Source organism: Lissotriton helveticus, chromosome 9, assembly GCF_964261635.1.
Source record: "Lissotriton helveticus chromosome 9, aLisHel1.1, whole genome shotgun sequence".
Classification (NCBI taxonomy): domain Eukaryota; kingdom Metazoa; phylum Chordata; class Amphibia; order Caudata; family Salamandridae; genus Lissotriton; species Lissotriton helveticus.
This window is the reverse complement of record NC_136070.1, coordinates 788,307,932-788,324,338: the sequence shown is the minus strand read 5'-3', so window position 1 is coordinate 788,324,338 and position 16,407 is coordinate 788,307,932. Positions and strand designations below refer to the sequence as shown.

At 38.6% G+C, this 16,407-nt stretch overlaps 1 protein-coding gene across 1 annotated transcript in view; it reads right to left on the bottom strand.

Annotated features, from left to right (window-relative positions):
- Positions 1-16,407, bottom strand: part of DMPK (DM1 protein kinase) — a 1,011,012-nt gene that overhangs the window by 122,817 nt on the left and 871,788 nt on the right. Inside the window, exons 13-14 of the mRNA XM_078660914.1 lie at positions 1,835-1,908; positions 1,322-1,408 (exon numbers count right to left, since the gene is read on the bottom strand). Of these exons, the coding sequence (XP_078517040.1) occupies positions 1,322-1,408; positions 1,835-1,908 (161 nt within the window). The remainder of the gene's footprint in view (positions 1-1,321; positions 1,409-1,834; positions 1,909-16,407) is intronic.

The window sequence follows — 16,407 nt, the reverse complement described above, 5'->3', positions numbered from 1 at the left end:
TGCCACTACCCTTACGCCTTGAAGAAAGTAGAGTCTTGTCACCGCCCCAGCTCCTTTTAATATCAGGATTATTTAAGGCAGTTGACATTCCTGGATTAAATTTTCTGGGGGCCACACACAGACTAAAACAGGCAGGATTTAGGAAGGATCCTTGTGGAACTCCACAATGTAGAACTTCAGGAAGTAACCTACATAAAGCCATGATAACCGATTTGCTCCAATAGGAAAAATATTAATGAAGCCATTCCACTATATAGCTCCTACATAGCATTACTAATGCTGGAGCCAGTTTATCTACCAACATCTAGAGGATAAAGGACAACAAGTGGGAATAGGAAAGAATTAAGATAGACTTACACGCTGTATGGTAGGAAGGATGGGCACTTGTCTAAAAGTAGCACCAACTAGCTACAGGAAGGTACCATCTCAAATTGCAACATCAATAACCTGACCATACCACAAGCTTAGTATGTGCTGGAAAGCCAAAGGGGTGGTAAAATGCTTATGAATGAAGAACCTACATTAAGAACCTGAACTTTTTATGCATGTTGCTGTTGAGGATTGAGAATTCAGGTGCATGGAGACATGGCAGCAGGAGTGAGATCGATTGTGTCTAGAGATGGTGAGGCATGGGGGTGAAGTGTCTAATGGAGGGAAACTTACTATCTTGGGGGGTGGAGGAATGAGATTCTGAATAGGACTCATTGTGGATAGGGTGATGTAGGAACTTAGGGAATTAGACATCCGTTCAACAAGTGTAGAACCACTTTGTCTATTGGTTGGCAATAATACAGTCTAGTACTTGGAGCAAAGGATCTTGGAGTGTGCAGGAGGTGGGCTAGGTGTGAGGAAGTCATGAAATGTATGGTAGCTGAAGCCCAAAATGTAGGGTTGGAAAGTCAAATGGCCTAGAAATGGAGCAACATGAGGTCTATATCTGAAGAGGCATCAGTCCAATAGTGAAGAGAAATATGTTTTACGACTGTTAAATATGGAGTCTGGGCTCAGGAGGCATACAGTTGAGTTGAAGAATTCAGAAACTTGAGGCTCAGAAATGGGAATACAAAGGGTCTTGGTTTATTTCAACTCTTCCGGGGCCAACCAAAATCTTTGTCATGAATAGGTGTGATCTAGTCTGAAAATTCAAATTTATGAACCCATAGGAATTCACTGCCTCATTAAACATCTATTGTGCCATTCACAATAACGCCATATTGCCACGTGAAAGTGTGTTAGAAGCAACACTATAAAGACTTGACAGATTAGCTATAAGCAAGTAGGTTAGTCAAGATGTGGTGAGCAGCAGGTGGTTCTCACATACCCTGGAGAACAGGAGCAGATGGCGGTAGAGCGGCACCACAAGTGGGTATTCACAAAGTGGCGCAGCCAACGTCACAATGCCATCTAGCTGGAAAAAGAAAGCAGAAGTTAGCTTTTGTCAGCATTAGTCCTTGTCTTGTGGTCAAGGGCAAAACAAAATAATGGGTCACAAAGGTGCTAGAGGGTATTGTAGGTGGGGAAGGGTCCATTGCATTAATGGTGTTATCCAAAGACATTATTTTTCCTGCCCATTACAAAGTATTTTTATTGCTGGGTGCCAGCATGCCCATTCTGCTTATTGGCCGTTTGTCATTAACTGGCTCCCCCAACCACTCAAGCCCTATACCTATATAGTTGGGGTTCAAAGTGATATCTCCCTCCCATACACACTTTGCTCCTTCTACATGCCTCCCAAAACATTACAATAACAAGTTGCTTGGTTAAAGTAGGGAAAAGGAAGTATCTTGTTAATTACAAAGGGCACTGTTTAATAGTGTTTGGGTCAAAGGCTTACATTAGCAGTCTGTTCCAGGCCCCACCGAAAGGGCAAAGGGTAAAGGTGAGACCGGAGCTGAATTATTCCTGGAACTGGGGAGAAAAAAACACATAGAAACAGGAAGGATGGATATGGAGACAGTGAACCGGCACACATATGAGAATACAAAATCCATGCAGTATTCAAAACAAACAATACCTATTTTATTTATGTAAGGCCTGCCAGTGAAAACGAATGGGGTGTAATAAGACAAGGTATTGATATATTGCAAACAGCAGTACTAATGAACCTACAGTCACACGTTTAAAATTACAAAGCAAAAGTCAAACCCCACCTTTTTACCACTGAGCTGCCTAATTACCTTGTGAACCCACCTCGCAGCTCGTCACAGATTTCATGCAACAAATCGCAGGGGGGAAAGATGGTACCACACGCACATGTGCTTTTAGTTTGATGTATCTCACTGCACAGATATTCCAGATAAATGCCTCCATTTTTAACTTCCATACATGGACAATAACCTGCCATTAACAATACAATCATATCCATCAAGAATAATACGTGCGTATGAAAATGTATATAAAGTAAGGATACCAATAAAGCAATAACCAATAAAAGGAGGTTTCAAGGTGAACACACGATAGACGTTCTTACAAACGGGGGGAGGTGGGTGTGTATTCATTTGTGACTTGTGGGGATAAGCAGTCTGTGCAGTTATTTCTCAAGGAGGACTTCCTGAGGTGAAGAAGTGAAATTGTTTGCTGGATCTGTGTTGGTGGAGTTTCAGATTCTTACATACTATGCCTTCTATTGTAGTACAAATGTTGGGGATTGGCATGCTCCTCGCCTACTCAAGGCTCCGCCTTTATGCGTGATGGGCTGTCCACACTTAACGATGGTAAGACAGGGAACACTACGTCTACCTATTCACTATATAGAATTCATGACCTCATGACTGATTATTTAACGGATAACACATCAAATCATCTGAACAAGTTAGCCAGAAGACCTCACAAGTATCCAACACTGCACAGGTATCCAACACAGAACAAGTATCCAACACCGCACAAGTATCCAACACTGCACAGGTATCCAACACAGAACAAGTATCCAACACCGCACAAGTATCCAACACCGCACAAGTATCCAACACTGCACAGGTATCCAACACAGAACAAGTATCCAACACCGCACAAGTATCCAACACAGAACAAGTATCCAAAACCGCACAAGTATTCCACAGAGCACAGGTTGGCCTTATAGACCCTGATCTCTCTGTTTGAGCCAGAAGCAGGATACCAAGTCAGACACAAGTAAGAGCTCACAAATCACCATCTTGATTTGAGGTAGGTAAAACCTGCGACAAATAGCATGCGTAAACTGCATGCAGCTCTGATCTGCAAACCCCGGACAGGGTAAAATGGAATTCCTCATTTTGGGAGTGTAACCTCTAATTGCGTGCAAATTGTGCACCAGCTATTTACTTCACCCCAAAATAGTGCTAATAAGTGGGTGTACAATTTGCACCTGGAATTTGCTATTCCTTGGACTCAGGCATCAGACTGGTTATGAAAATGCTGACAGGTTTATCATGTAGAACTCCAATAAAACCAAGTTTCTTGTGTGCGGCAGAACTAACAAGCTCTAGCGTGATGATGCTTAACCCTCCGAAATGGAAACTCTACCTCTAATAGCCATGGGCTTTCTGTTTGACACTTGTCAGAGTTTTTAAAGCTGCATTAATAAAGTCTCATCCAACAGCTTCTATTTACCTGAGGCCCTTCTGCCTCGATCTCTTAAAACAGTCTTCCAGGCTATCTCTTCTTTGCATTTGAAGTACTGCAACTGCCTCTACCTTGGTCTTCCCAAATGTATCATCCTGAAATGCCTGGTATTAGAAAATTCTGCAGCTTGACTAATCCTCGAATTCAGCAGATGTACTTACATCTCACCCCACCTAGTTTCCTGTCATTAGTTACTCATCACCAATTGTTCTCTTATCAAGCACCTCTGTTTCCACAGAGCACTAACAACTTGGGTCCAATCTTCATTCATGAACGATTCACCAAATGTCAGCCTGTACATCTTCTTCGATCCTCAAAATATAATTTGCTCCCCATCCCATGAGTTGTTGAGAGGCTGTCTTTTAGAAGAAATTGAAAACGTGTTTTTCCACCAATCTACCTAATATGACCATCGTTTTCCCTTTTTTGTTTCTTGTAGCTTTCTGTTTCTTATTTTTGTCTCTTGACCAAGAGTAAAACATCTAGTTCAGGGTTCAGGGTAGAAGTGTGCTATGAAAAACAATCTCATTCATTCAGCCACCTGGGTATTAGATAACTCAACAGCACATAATAACCCAAGAGAATACATTAGACAAACCATATAACATACACTCAACACTGTTCAGATGTGCCGTCAGTCGGCTGTCACCAAACTCCCAGCAACCTTTGCCATTCAACGATGCATCTACTGCAGTGTTCCCAACTACACCCATACCTACAAAAAATGAGGCAGACCCCCTAGTACCTTCATATACACAACATGGCAAAATAAACATTTAGTTTGCAGTACCTTTTCGCCTCAATAGCACATCCCTAGATTCACAATAACATGCATATCAGAACTCTTATTTCTTTTTATTTGGCATACGAACCCATAAATTGCATCACATGTTAAAGTGGAAAAATCACAATTTGCAGAAATTAAAACATCTCAGTAGGACAAATTTCTAAACGAATCTCGAAACTAAGCTTACTTACAATAAGGTATAGTATTAAAATTACCAATTAAATCAAGCTCCATAAACACCTGAAATAAACAATCACAAGTTTGCAAGCAGACAGATACAAAATGTTATCATTGTCAGAAGTAGAGAATAAATTGCACTACATTTCTCAAACTATCCCTATGGAAAACAGTGAGTCTTACATTGTATTAATCCACGAGACAACATTCAATCATAAAGGCCATAAAACAACAGCTCAGACCTTATTCTGAGAGAAAGCTGTTTAATGAACCATTCTGCATACATCAGCTTAAATAGACCTCGCCCACAAGGGCACAGCTCATGAAAACCATTTAACTGGCTATGATCTTTTTTTCAGGCTGGTCAGTGGCCGGTGGTGAACCGGAGTGGAACAAAAAGTCCACAGCCACATTCTTCCATAAACAAGATACACTACAAAGGTCCCTGCCACGATTGGACACATCTTATCCTTCCCATTATACATTATAAACCATTACCAAATAATAGCTTGACAGAAAATCCCTACTAATCAAACACACCAGGCATCCTTCACTTTAACCAGTGACTATTCAGCAATGTATAGGGTGCTTAGGGTCCAAATGGGTATGGCGCTATAGAAAAGGCTATAGATCCTCTATGTAACTGCTAATAAAATGAACTAACAAATTCTACTCAATATGTATTATGAAAATATCTGTGCTGTAAAAAAGATTCATCATTCACAGTGTTAATTGAAATATCTTCAGCAATTTGTATAAAACCAATGAACCCAGGTCTGATATATCAACATAAACGTTAATACAAAAAGAACATTCAGCTCTAGTTAACATTGTTGCAACCTGTTGTTACTAAGCCTTAATATTAGAGAAAGAAAGAAGTTTTGACCAAAGGTTCATGGATACATTTGTTTCTGCAATTCGTATTTTCAGTCTTCCACCCTCCTAATATTCAGTGCTATATTCTGATTCACAAATCAATAATTATACACTCTGCTATGACTAAAACGAGTGGGAGAAACAAAGGTAATGCTTTCTAAAATGAGCTTAATATCAGGATCAATTCGGCTGATATGCTGAAACAATGCTCACTTCTATCACAATCTTATAGAAATAAGAGTGGAAGGGTACAAAGGGATCAAGAGCTGATAGTGAACCATCTCACTTATTCATATCTCATAGACTTTGCTATGATATCTCGTTTGCTAGTTTGCAAAGCTTGCTTTGGATGCACTGTTTGTATTTCTCTCACAGCACAGTCCTACATTCAGCAGTACATGTTAAACTAACCAACATAGCACAGAAATGCTTGATGCTATAAGAAAATACCACACATTCATTTAACAGTGCACTCCAGACAGACCTTATCACACTTAGTAAATGTAGATCAGATTTATGATATAGTCAGCTGTCATCAAACACCAACATAACTTATCACACAACAACGCATATTCTGCCCTGTATAGATAGACTTAAATGATCGATTAATGACGATCTAGTAAACAATCAGCTTGGGCCAGGCAATGGACAACTGTTCACCCCTCTAAAATGAAATAAACTTTTTGGTCTCATAGATCTAAAAACATAATAAAATGCAAGACACCCGTAACAAGATGGGGCATAATTGTTTTTTGTGTGAACCAATAGGAGTCATTATCAAACAACACATTGGACCAACAAACCTTCACAAAAAAACACAACCAAACACCACCAATCAGTGAAAATCCCTCTGCTTTTTTGAAAGGGCACCAAGACTTTACAACTGATTTGGTGCCATATAAATCATATAATCACTATACACATAATGATAACTTGAGGTTGGGTGCTCTTTAATGTAACTCTCATCTAGTTAGGGCTTTTGTCACAAACAGCTTAGTTATCATAAAATTACAAATACATGTTTATCAAAATTCACACCACTCAGGTGCTTAGTTTGAAAAGCAATTATGTAATATTTTCTAGATCCTTTAGACTTTTGATGCATTTAATTTTAATTGTGGTACATATTCACACAAAAAAAGTCATCATGTTTTCATTACTTTTGTGTACATCTTGTCTGTGTTTGGTAACCTAGTATGAAACAAACGGTGCACAGACATAATATCGACTCCAAAATATCGTCTGGACAGAATATCGAGTTTTAAATATCGTTTGGAGAAAATATCGACTAGACAGAATATCGACAGCCAAAATATCGTTTTTAAGGTAAGTGAAGTAATATCGACTGTAAATAATATAGACAGTGAAAATATCCAAGTATATAATCTAGATAGTAAAAAATATAGTTTTTTAAATAATATTTAATTATTTATAGTGTGTTTATGTTATAATATGTGTGAAAAGTGTCAATTTATTTTATTATTTTTTTTAATTAATTATTTTTTTAATTATTGTGTAATTTAATTCTGTAGCGGGTTGTGGGTTTATAGGGGAATAGGGTGGGAAGTAATTTAATTATAATTAATTAAATATGTAAATTTATTAATTGGTAGTAATAATTAATTAATTGGTAATTAAATAATATATGTTAATTATTTAAAATTTAATTGGTAATTAATTTTATTTAATTGATTAATTGCTAATTATGTCAATTAAAATAATTTATTTTCTCTAGCGGGTTGTGGGTTTATAGGGGAATAGGGTGGGAAGTAATTTAATTATAATTAATTAAATATGTAAATTTATTAATTGGTAGTAATAATTAATTAATTGGTAATTAAATAATATATGTTAATTATTTAAAATTTAATTGGTAATTAATTTTATTTAATTGATTAATTGCTAATTATGTCAATTAAAATAATGTATTTTCTCTAGCGGGTTGTGGGTTTATAGGGGAATAGGGTGGGAAGTAATTTAATTATAATTAATTAAATATGTTAATTTAATAATTGGTAGTAATATTTAATTAATTGTTAATTAAAAAATGTTTGTTAATTAATTAAAATGTAATTGGTAATTAATTTTATTGAATTGATTAATTGCTAATTATGTTAAATGAAAGGGGTATTTTTAGGGTTCAGGGTTAGTTTTTAGTTTTTGGGTAAAGGGGTATTTTTAGGGTTCAGGGTCAGTTTTCAGTTTTTGGGTAAAGGGGTATTTTTAGGGTTCAGGGTCAGTTTTCAGTTTTTGGGTAAAGGGGTATTTTTAGGGTTCAGGGTCAGTTTTTAGTTTTTGGGTAAAGGGGTATTTTTAGGGTTCAGGGTCAGTTTTCAGTTTTTGGGTAAAGGGGTATTTTTTGGGTTCAGGGTCAGTTTTCAGTTTTTGGGTAAAGGGGTATTTTTTGGGTTCAGGGTCAGTTTTCAGTTTTTGGGTAAAGGGGTATTTTTAGGGTTCAGGGTCAGTTTTCAGTTTTTGGGTAAAGGGGTATTTTTAGGGTTCAGGGTCAGTTTTCAGTTTTTGGGTCAAGGGGTATTTTTAGGGTTCAGGGTCAGTTTTCAGTTTTTGGGTAAAGGGGTATTTTTAGGGTTCAGGGTCAGTTTTCAGTTTTTGGGTAAAGGGGTATTTTTAGGGTTCAGGGTCAGTTTTCAGTTTTTGGGTAAAGGGTTATTTTTAGGGTTCAGGGTCAGTTTTTAGTTTTTGGGTAAAGGGGTATTTTTAGGGTTCAGGGTCAGTTTTGGGTTTTTGGGGTACATATACAATATTGCCTATTATTTAATTAAATGTTGTTACTATATATATATGTTTTAAGAAATATGATTAAAAATATATATTTTTTTTACTTTCATTAAATATTTAATTATTAAAAGTTATTTTAAGTATTGTTAATTATATTTTAGTAATTAATTTTTTATATTAATGTAATTAAACATTGTTTTTAGTAAAGTCGATATTTTTTACAACGATATTTTTGTAAACGATATTTTGTAGTCGATATTTTTGTACTTACCTGTTTGTACATACAAACTCGATATTTTTGTAGTAGATATTTTCACCTCGATATTTTGGGTACTCGATATTGTGGTAGTCGATATTCTTTCAGTGATCCGAAACAAACATCTCTGTTGCTTATCAATTGTAGATGCTCTATTATATTTTTTCCAATTTACAGGTCATAGTTTATTTGTACATATTAGAGCAGGCTCATCTTAGAGCACAGATCACCCACCCCCACCCCCCCCCCCCAAAAAAGACTCACAAGTAGTTCTATAACCTATTCTGTGCAAAGAAATTAGTAACACAATTCCACAGAGCTAGATATTGAGAGATTTCTGCAAAATAGTAAAGGTTGGATGTGTTTTTGATATGTTGGAAAGGGGCTTTAATAAGGGAATTCCTCCAACCGAAAAACTGATGTTATAGAAAGTGGTGGGTTTGAACATATAGCTGTTGATCAGTTCCTTTTGGAGGTGCAGAATGGCATCTGCTTTATGTGTGGAGTGTTGAAGTCTAAGATGCACTTCAGCTGTTACGGTAAAGCATCCAAGAGTTGTGATAAAAGAAAGAGGAGTTGAGGAGAACGTTTGGAGTGCCCAGAGTCTGAAAATTGGTCTACACAACTTTCAGGCAAATCAAGTTCTCATTCATCCTGGTATGAATGTTCAGGATGGTGGGAATATTATTCTTTAATTTAGTCAAGGAGACCAACGTATAGCTGGGTGACAGCACATACATGTGCACGCTGCCTCCAAAAGCTGTTATGATACCTGCCAGAGCACAATGAGCAAATATTTATTAACACAGGTGATACCATGGAGACAATAAAGGAAAAGATATAAGTATTTGGGGGCGATCCAAGACAAACTGACATACCGGTTTGTGTCGGTCATGAGGGTCAGATTCAATCGGTAAACAACGTTTAGGACAAAACTTTTTTCCCGCATGGAATCACAACGCAGTCGACCGCGTTGTGATTCTGCTTACCATTACTCCGCAAGTCGTAACAATGACTTGCGGAGGGGGGGGGGGGGTGATGGATTTAAAATCCAACACCTTCCCCCGTGTCCGCACAGACTGGAGTTGGAATAGTAAATTATACCATTCCAGCATCCAGCGCCCCCCTCCGCAAGTCATTATTCCGACTTGCGGAGTAATGGTATGCGGAATCACAACGCGGTCATTGTAACAACCGCGTTGTGATTCTACGCGGGGAAAAAAACTGCGGGAAAAAGACCTATATTCGATTCAATCTAATGTAGAAAATTAGCAGATACTGGCACTACAGTATATCAAGGGTTGAGAAAGATTTTGTGATTAAAGGAGTTTATAGCTGGTGAGATGTAGGGTTTGGAACAGGCTGCAGAGAATCCAGAAGATTAATACTGATTACAGTGTATTATTTTTGTGCTTAATTCTTACTGAGTTAGCGATGTTCCCTTGATCTACCAGTCCATTTAATTTCACGGTAAGTGTGTAATGGTGCACAAAAACCAGTGAGGAAAATGCACGATAAGGCCTTGATTACGGGAACAATTCATATTCTGATGGGGTATGATCACTGGCTCGTACCTGTCTAACGGGGTCTGCTTACTGAGACAACAGTTTTCTGAGGGAAATATTTTTACTATTGCAGCAGCTGTCTTGACATCTACTAGCTATACTCACTGACGCAACTATCTGTGCCATGCTTAGTGGAACAATTCAGCCCTCATCCACCAAATTACACATTTCACAAAAAATCTAAATGCGATTGCCATGATTCACGAGACATGATTTGCCAGTTAAAAAGGAAGGCATATATAAAAGTGCTAATCCTTTAATGCCCTCGCAAAAACCTTTTCAACTACTGGTATCGCAAAAACAAATGAACAGGTTTACACCAAACCAAATAAAAGTATGAATTCCGAGTAACGTTCAAACTTCATGCCACATTTGGTGTAAATTCGTTCAGTGATTTTTGCTATATTGTTCGCCAAAGTTTCCTATGGGGCTAAAATGGGAAATCACTGCTTGTTTTAACCCACCCTCCAAACCTTTCTTAACATAGAGGGTGAGTGTGTAATATGGTCCAATATTGCAGCAAGCAGTTCTGGTGGCATCATCAACCACAAAGCTGAAAGCCGAGTTGTTTATAAATGTCACCAGAACCCCAAAATGGCATTAAAGGAAGATCTTACGTGTACCCAATTACACATTTTAAATATTAAATGTATTTGGTAGTTAACTTGAAAACATTGTTTTTATCAAAATGCTGCAAACTGAGCAATGACACAGATAAGAATGTTTAGGTCTTGTTTACCTTGTCACCGTGACCAACTTCACAGTTTGAAGTATATGTATATGTGATGCAAACAATGTATGCCTTTTTCCACGTCCAACTGTGTTGCTTAAAAGGCCATTTACCTCATGAAAAGCTAATTTGAGCTGGCAGTTTCGGGTGCTTGCTAACACCACGTATTACAGTCCACCACATGATGGCGCTGTTTGTTTAATTTTGAGATGAGTACAACAGTTGTTTAGTAATTCAATATACATTAAAAACGACTAATACCTGCTGCCTAACCACTCTTAACTCTTTATACCTGTGGGTGATGTTGAATAGTCTGAATTGTCACACTTGTAGGCGTGTGAGTTACTAGTTGTCTTTGTGCCGTTATTGGCAGTTCTGGCAGGAGTAATGGTTGGTGCAGAGTGCAGTGGCCTCCTGTTGAGGGCCCTGGAACTTATAGTTTTACAATTTAAGCACTGACCTCATGACCCACTTGCTATATTAGAACCAATGCCAAAGGACTCTGGTGATTATGAGTTCCCCCTCCTCTTACTCTGCACTCTGAAAAGTGCATGTAGGCATTGCCTGTATCCATAAATCCATCTATTCACCCATCTGTCCATAACAGTAAAATAATGAATGTGCTTCAATTTTTCATTTGTGTCTTGTCTTTATGGTGTGAAAATCCTGGGAACATCTTTTAGGGAGGCTTTCTGATTTCAGCCTACTGAATATACAAATAAAATGGATGCTACATTCCAGTCCACCCATAAAGATTGTGTAGTTCCATGGGATTTTTAAGTAATCCACAATGCTCCGTCAACACCGATTTAACTATTGTTATTGTTCCTAGGGGTGTAGCAATCACGTGTGCAATCAATACAGTGTAGGGAGGGGAACTTCTGCACCAACTGCTTTAGTACACTGGCTAGGTATATGGTATTGTTTAAGGCCTCTGAGATGAGCCAGCATTGCCTATGTTATCCACTGTCTGATATGGAAGCTGTTTCATGCGTTGGCTATCCTGTTTTAGGTTTAATTCTATATTAACTGATAAATCCCACAGAAAGGGAAACAACCCTCATCAGCATAAACATAAAGAAACACTTACACAATTACAATCTAAAATGCCATTCAAAGAAAGGAAACTGAGAGCAAATGAGTCATTTTTATTTCTTTCTGAAGGGTCCAACACAATGTAACTTTGTTAGAGAAAGTAGTAGCAAGAATTATAAGACTTCAAGCGACGGAGTTTGGGATGAACCAAGATAGTGAAATGTACCATTTTTATGTTAACATCACTAGGGTGGGTATCGCTTATGAAAATATGATGGACATCAACAATACCTGCATAACCAGTCAATTTCCACATCCATGAACACACATCACAAACATCACACTTCCTGGTACTCATAGACCGTTACGAGTCCTGCACCTCAAGATCACCATATACATCCATAATATTGCATGAAAAAACTCGAGTGCATGTACATGGTCCCTCTTCTATAACACCTCTCTAACAGCTTCAAAGTTCAGATCCTAGTCACCACTAAGAAACAACCACCTATTCCCAGCTCCAAACTACAACACTGTTGTACTATGAAATGAAGGAGAGCATCACATTATTCATCATCATGAGCAATAAATCCACAAGGTGTTATTCGCTGGTCAAACTTTATCAATAAACAGAACATAATAAATCACATAAATGACAAAGGCAAGTCCAATGCTGATTTGGGATCCATCACTATGCAGTACAGCACAACTTGCCAAAACACACTGCCAAGGAAATCCCCCAGGTAGGTGCATCATGTGGGTATTCCAGGCACCTCAAAATTATGATAAAGTAGGCTCTGGAGTGGAAAAACAGCATCTAAATTGGAGGGAGGGGAAGTGTTTGAGGCAGAGGGAAACACATTGGAACTCTCAGACAATCCAACTTGACTTTGGGAAGGGGAAATAACAGGGGTGGGCTTTTGGAGGTAGAGGTAGTCTGGAGCTGTGCTATAGGTGTGCCTGTTGCTGTTGTCTGTGAGTCTGAACCTGTGTGTGTAAGGTCTGTGTCTGATGGTGGGTTGTCCGTGTCAATGTGTGTAGTCGAGATACTGAGGGAGGTCAATGTCTGCCCTGTGGATGCATGCACGGCAACTTTCCTCCGTTTTGGGTGACGATGTAGTGCTGGTTGATGATGGTGTCTGAGTGTGGCGATGTCTGTGTTTAATTAGGACAACAATGGTGCTACTGTGAATGCTCTCCAGGAACTCCACCATCTGTGTCATAACATTAGACTGCCCCTGGAGTGCATTCTTCAGTGCAGTTTGTCCAAAAGAGATCTGTCTCAACAGTGACACAGACTCCTCACTCAGGGCATCTGTGGGAACTGGGGCTGAAGAAGAGGTGCCTGGTGCAAAGGAACTGTCACGCCCTTTCGAGAACGAATGCGACTGGTGATGGTGGACAAGGGTGTTTGTGACACAGTTTCTGTGGGGTCCACAACAACTACAGGGCTGTTACTGGAGCCTAAATCCGCAGAGGATGACAAGGAGGAGTCGGTACCCTCCAGGGCACACCCTTCACCCTCCGGCACTGTGACTCCGCTGCCAACAGTCTCCTGACTGGAGACACTCTGTCCAGCTGCCGCCACCATGCCGTCCACACGCTCTCCTCTGCCTGGCTCTGTAGATGCTGAAAAAACATGGGAAACAGGTATGACATATATACATAACCAACACAAAACATTTGCACAACAGGGACATCACAGTGGCATACAGTATTGCATCAACACCGACCACTAACACCTGCATGGCCACTAATGGTTTCATGTCACACGATCTGCTCACACAAAGTATCTCAAGCAAAATATCACTACTGCTACAATGGCCCTGCACATAGCACATCGTTCCTGTATGCAACATCCTCAACACAGTACAGCGGTAACACACCGTAGAGAGATATCCAATCCCCAGATTGTGCCATTACTTGAGAAAGTGGCACATTTGTTGCCAGCAGTGAAGGGAAACCACTCACATATATCTCTTGCCAAAATAACAATTAAAACACAACATTGTATGGACACATACTAACACATTACCAGACTCCATCAGTCCTAAATATGGCAGTTACTTATGTGTCATGTGTGTTCTACATCAACAGTGGAATACATTAGTACACCTAGCCATAACATGTCACATCCCATACATAGATGATCAGAATGTGGAGCTCAATTGTGACTATGCAGCCAGATACAGACATAGGACACAAGTTGGAATGTTGAACTTACACATTACACACTGTATGTGTGTAGACTCTAGGACACAAAATCACTATGATAACTCAATGTACCACAGACACCTTCCAAAACTGGAGCAGGTTACACAATCTACTCACTAACAAATGTGCAGTTCAATATACATTGAACTGTCTATAGTCAAATAAGGAGCAACATCAACTCCGACCCACACTGAACAACAGATGTCAAACAATCCTTGTTTCTAAAGCACATATACAGACTAGACCATACAGACCAGACCATACAAACCAAACCTCATCAGAGCAAGGCCAAAGTTCGAAAAGTAAGGACTAAACGACCCATATATAAGTTCCACATTTGTGAACATTCGACACGACATGCCACACATATCTTTTGTAGGAAATACAGGAACTATTACTTCTGAACTGTTATAAGTGGGTTGTCTGACAATTCAAAGATCACACATTATTTTCAATATGGACCATCCAAAAATCATGTGACGCCTTGAATTGTCTGTATGTCAATGTCCTCTTAGAATAAATATCTTCCTCAGATATAGGTGACCCAGTAGAATATGTTCAACTTTACCCACCCAGCCATGTCATGACACACCTGTCTCCAATGTGGTGTATACCATCTCCCCTCCTGTACAAAGCACTTTTCTGGAAAGGGAGTAACATGTCTGTAAACTTTGTGTCCACTCGCTACAACACTCACCCTCTCCTTGATGGTGTTGGGCCCTCAACTGCCCATCAAGGCAGGATAGGCCACCGCCAGGGCACGCGCCATCAGGGGAGTCAAGGGCTGTTGCAGGCCCCTCCGCCGGGGGGAGGACCTTCCCAGTTGGTACTCTGCGATGTTGCGGCATCTACGTCTGAAGTCCTTCCCCCTCTTCCAACAGTGGACTCTGTGCCGATTATAAACTCCTAGGGCCGGCACTCTCCGGGCAATGCCGTTCCCAAATGTCTGCTTCTGATGGGCGTTGACCTGTATACAAGTTCAATAATAACCTAGTTAATGTTAGTCTGTAAGTCAACATGAACAAAGTAAGCCACATAATGATTCATGGATGACACATAGCACAAATATTTATTTAAAAAAAAATTGATTTTAATTAGGAACCCTCACATCTGCTTGACCAGCTTTTAAGATACAAATACGCTGGTATTGCCCTACAGCCTCTGAGAAACATGCATGAACACACAGACCTGGAACACATACTTCAACAAATGTGCAAAAATTCCTAGGCAATTATAATAAAAACAAGGGAACTAGTACAAGGAAGGGGAGGACATGGAGGCAAATGCACATAAATTCATATGTTATTTATTAAACAACAAAACATTATACACATATTTATCAGACACAAATTATTTATCACAATTTCAAATACACAGTTAAAATAAACTAAAATTATGACAAAAACAACAATAATCAATAGAAAAATTTATATTTAAAAGGAAGAAGTGGCAAGAATTTATGTTCGACGCGCGTTTCGGCGTATAAGACAACGCCTTCTTCAGGAGCCACACAAATTTCTGTAACATAACAGAAAAACATATAAATATAGCGAAACATAATCTATTATAAACAATATAAAAACAAAAAGTGCATTCACATCGTATCATAAAACATGTCCTCCCCAGAGTAGCTACTAGACCCTAATAATACATTTTGATAATGCTTACATTAAAATTAACAAAAAATCACAATTTTTAACAACTAATATAATACTAGAAAACATGATAATTCCAACACATGAAAACATCAGATAATCTGACTATTGTCAACACACTCAGTAAGCATTTGGCAATTCATTATATCCATATACATTTGTTCATATTAGAGACTGAAATTTAATATAAACCTCAGAAACCAGTTATGTACATTATATATTTTACGGTATAGATATAGACTAACTTACTAAAAACATGGACAAGGTACAGCTGTCCTTGATCTTTTACTCGATATGTAAGGGACCTACAGTTCATACAGCAGGATTTTCATGAAGACAAATGCGGTCCTTACATCAGTGTTGAAATCGCCTAATTATTGAAAATAAGGAAAATCTGTAAATGATATGAAAAAAAGGGGAGGGGGAAATAGAGCGAGCTATTTAAAGGAGGCCATGGTCTCGCACCTTTATATAAGTGACCGTGGTCACACGTTAGAACACCTAATTGATGAAACACGGCTCAAGTCGAAAGAACGTGTAGACAGACGGAAAGTTCCAATGATTTATGACAACAATTATATCTGCACAGAAATAGAACATGATAGAACTAATTAGTATTCACTAAACGATAAATACACTTAGGGCAAGAGCCATTCTATCGGTAGAAACCACTCTACGAATAACAGACTCACCAAGAAAATGTAAAAGGTGGAATCTCTGATACTTCCAAAGAAACAATAAGCACTACCGAAGCGATATTTCAAACTAGATTT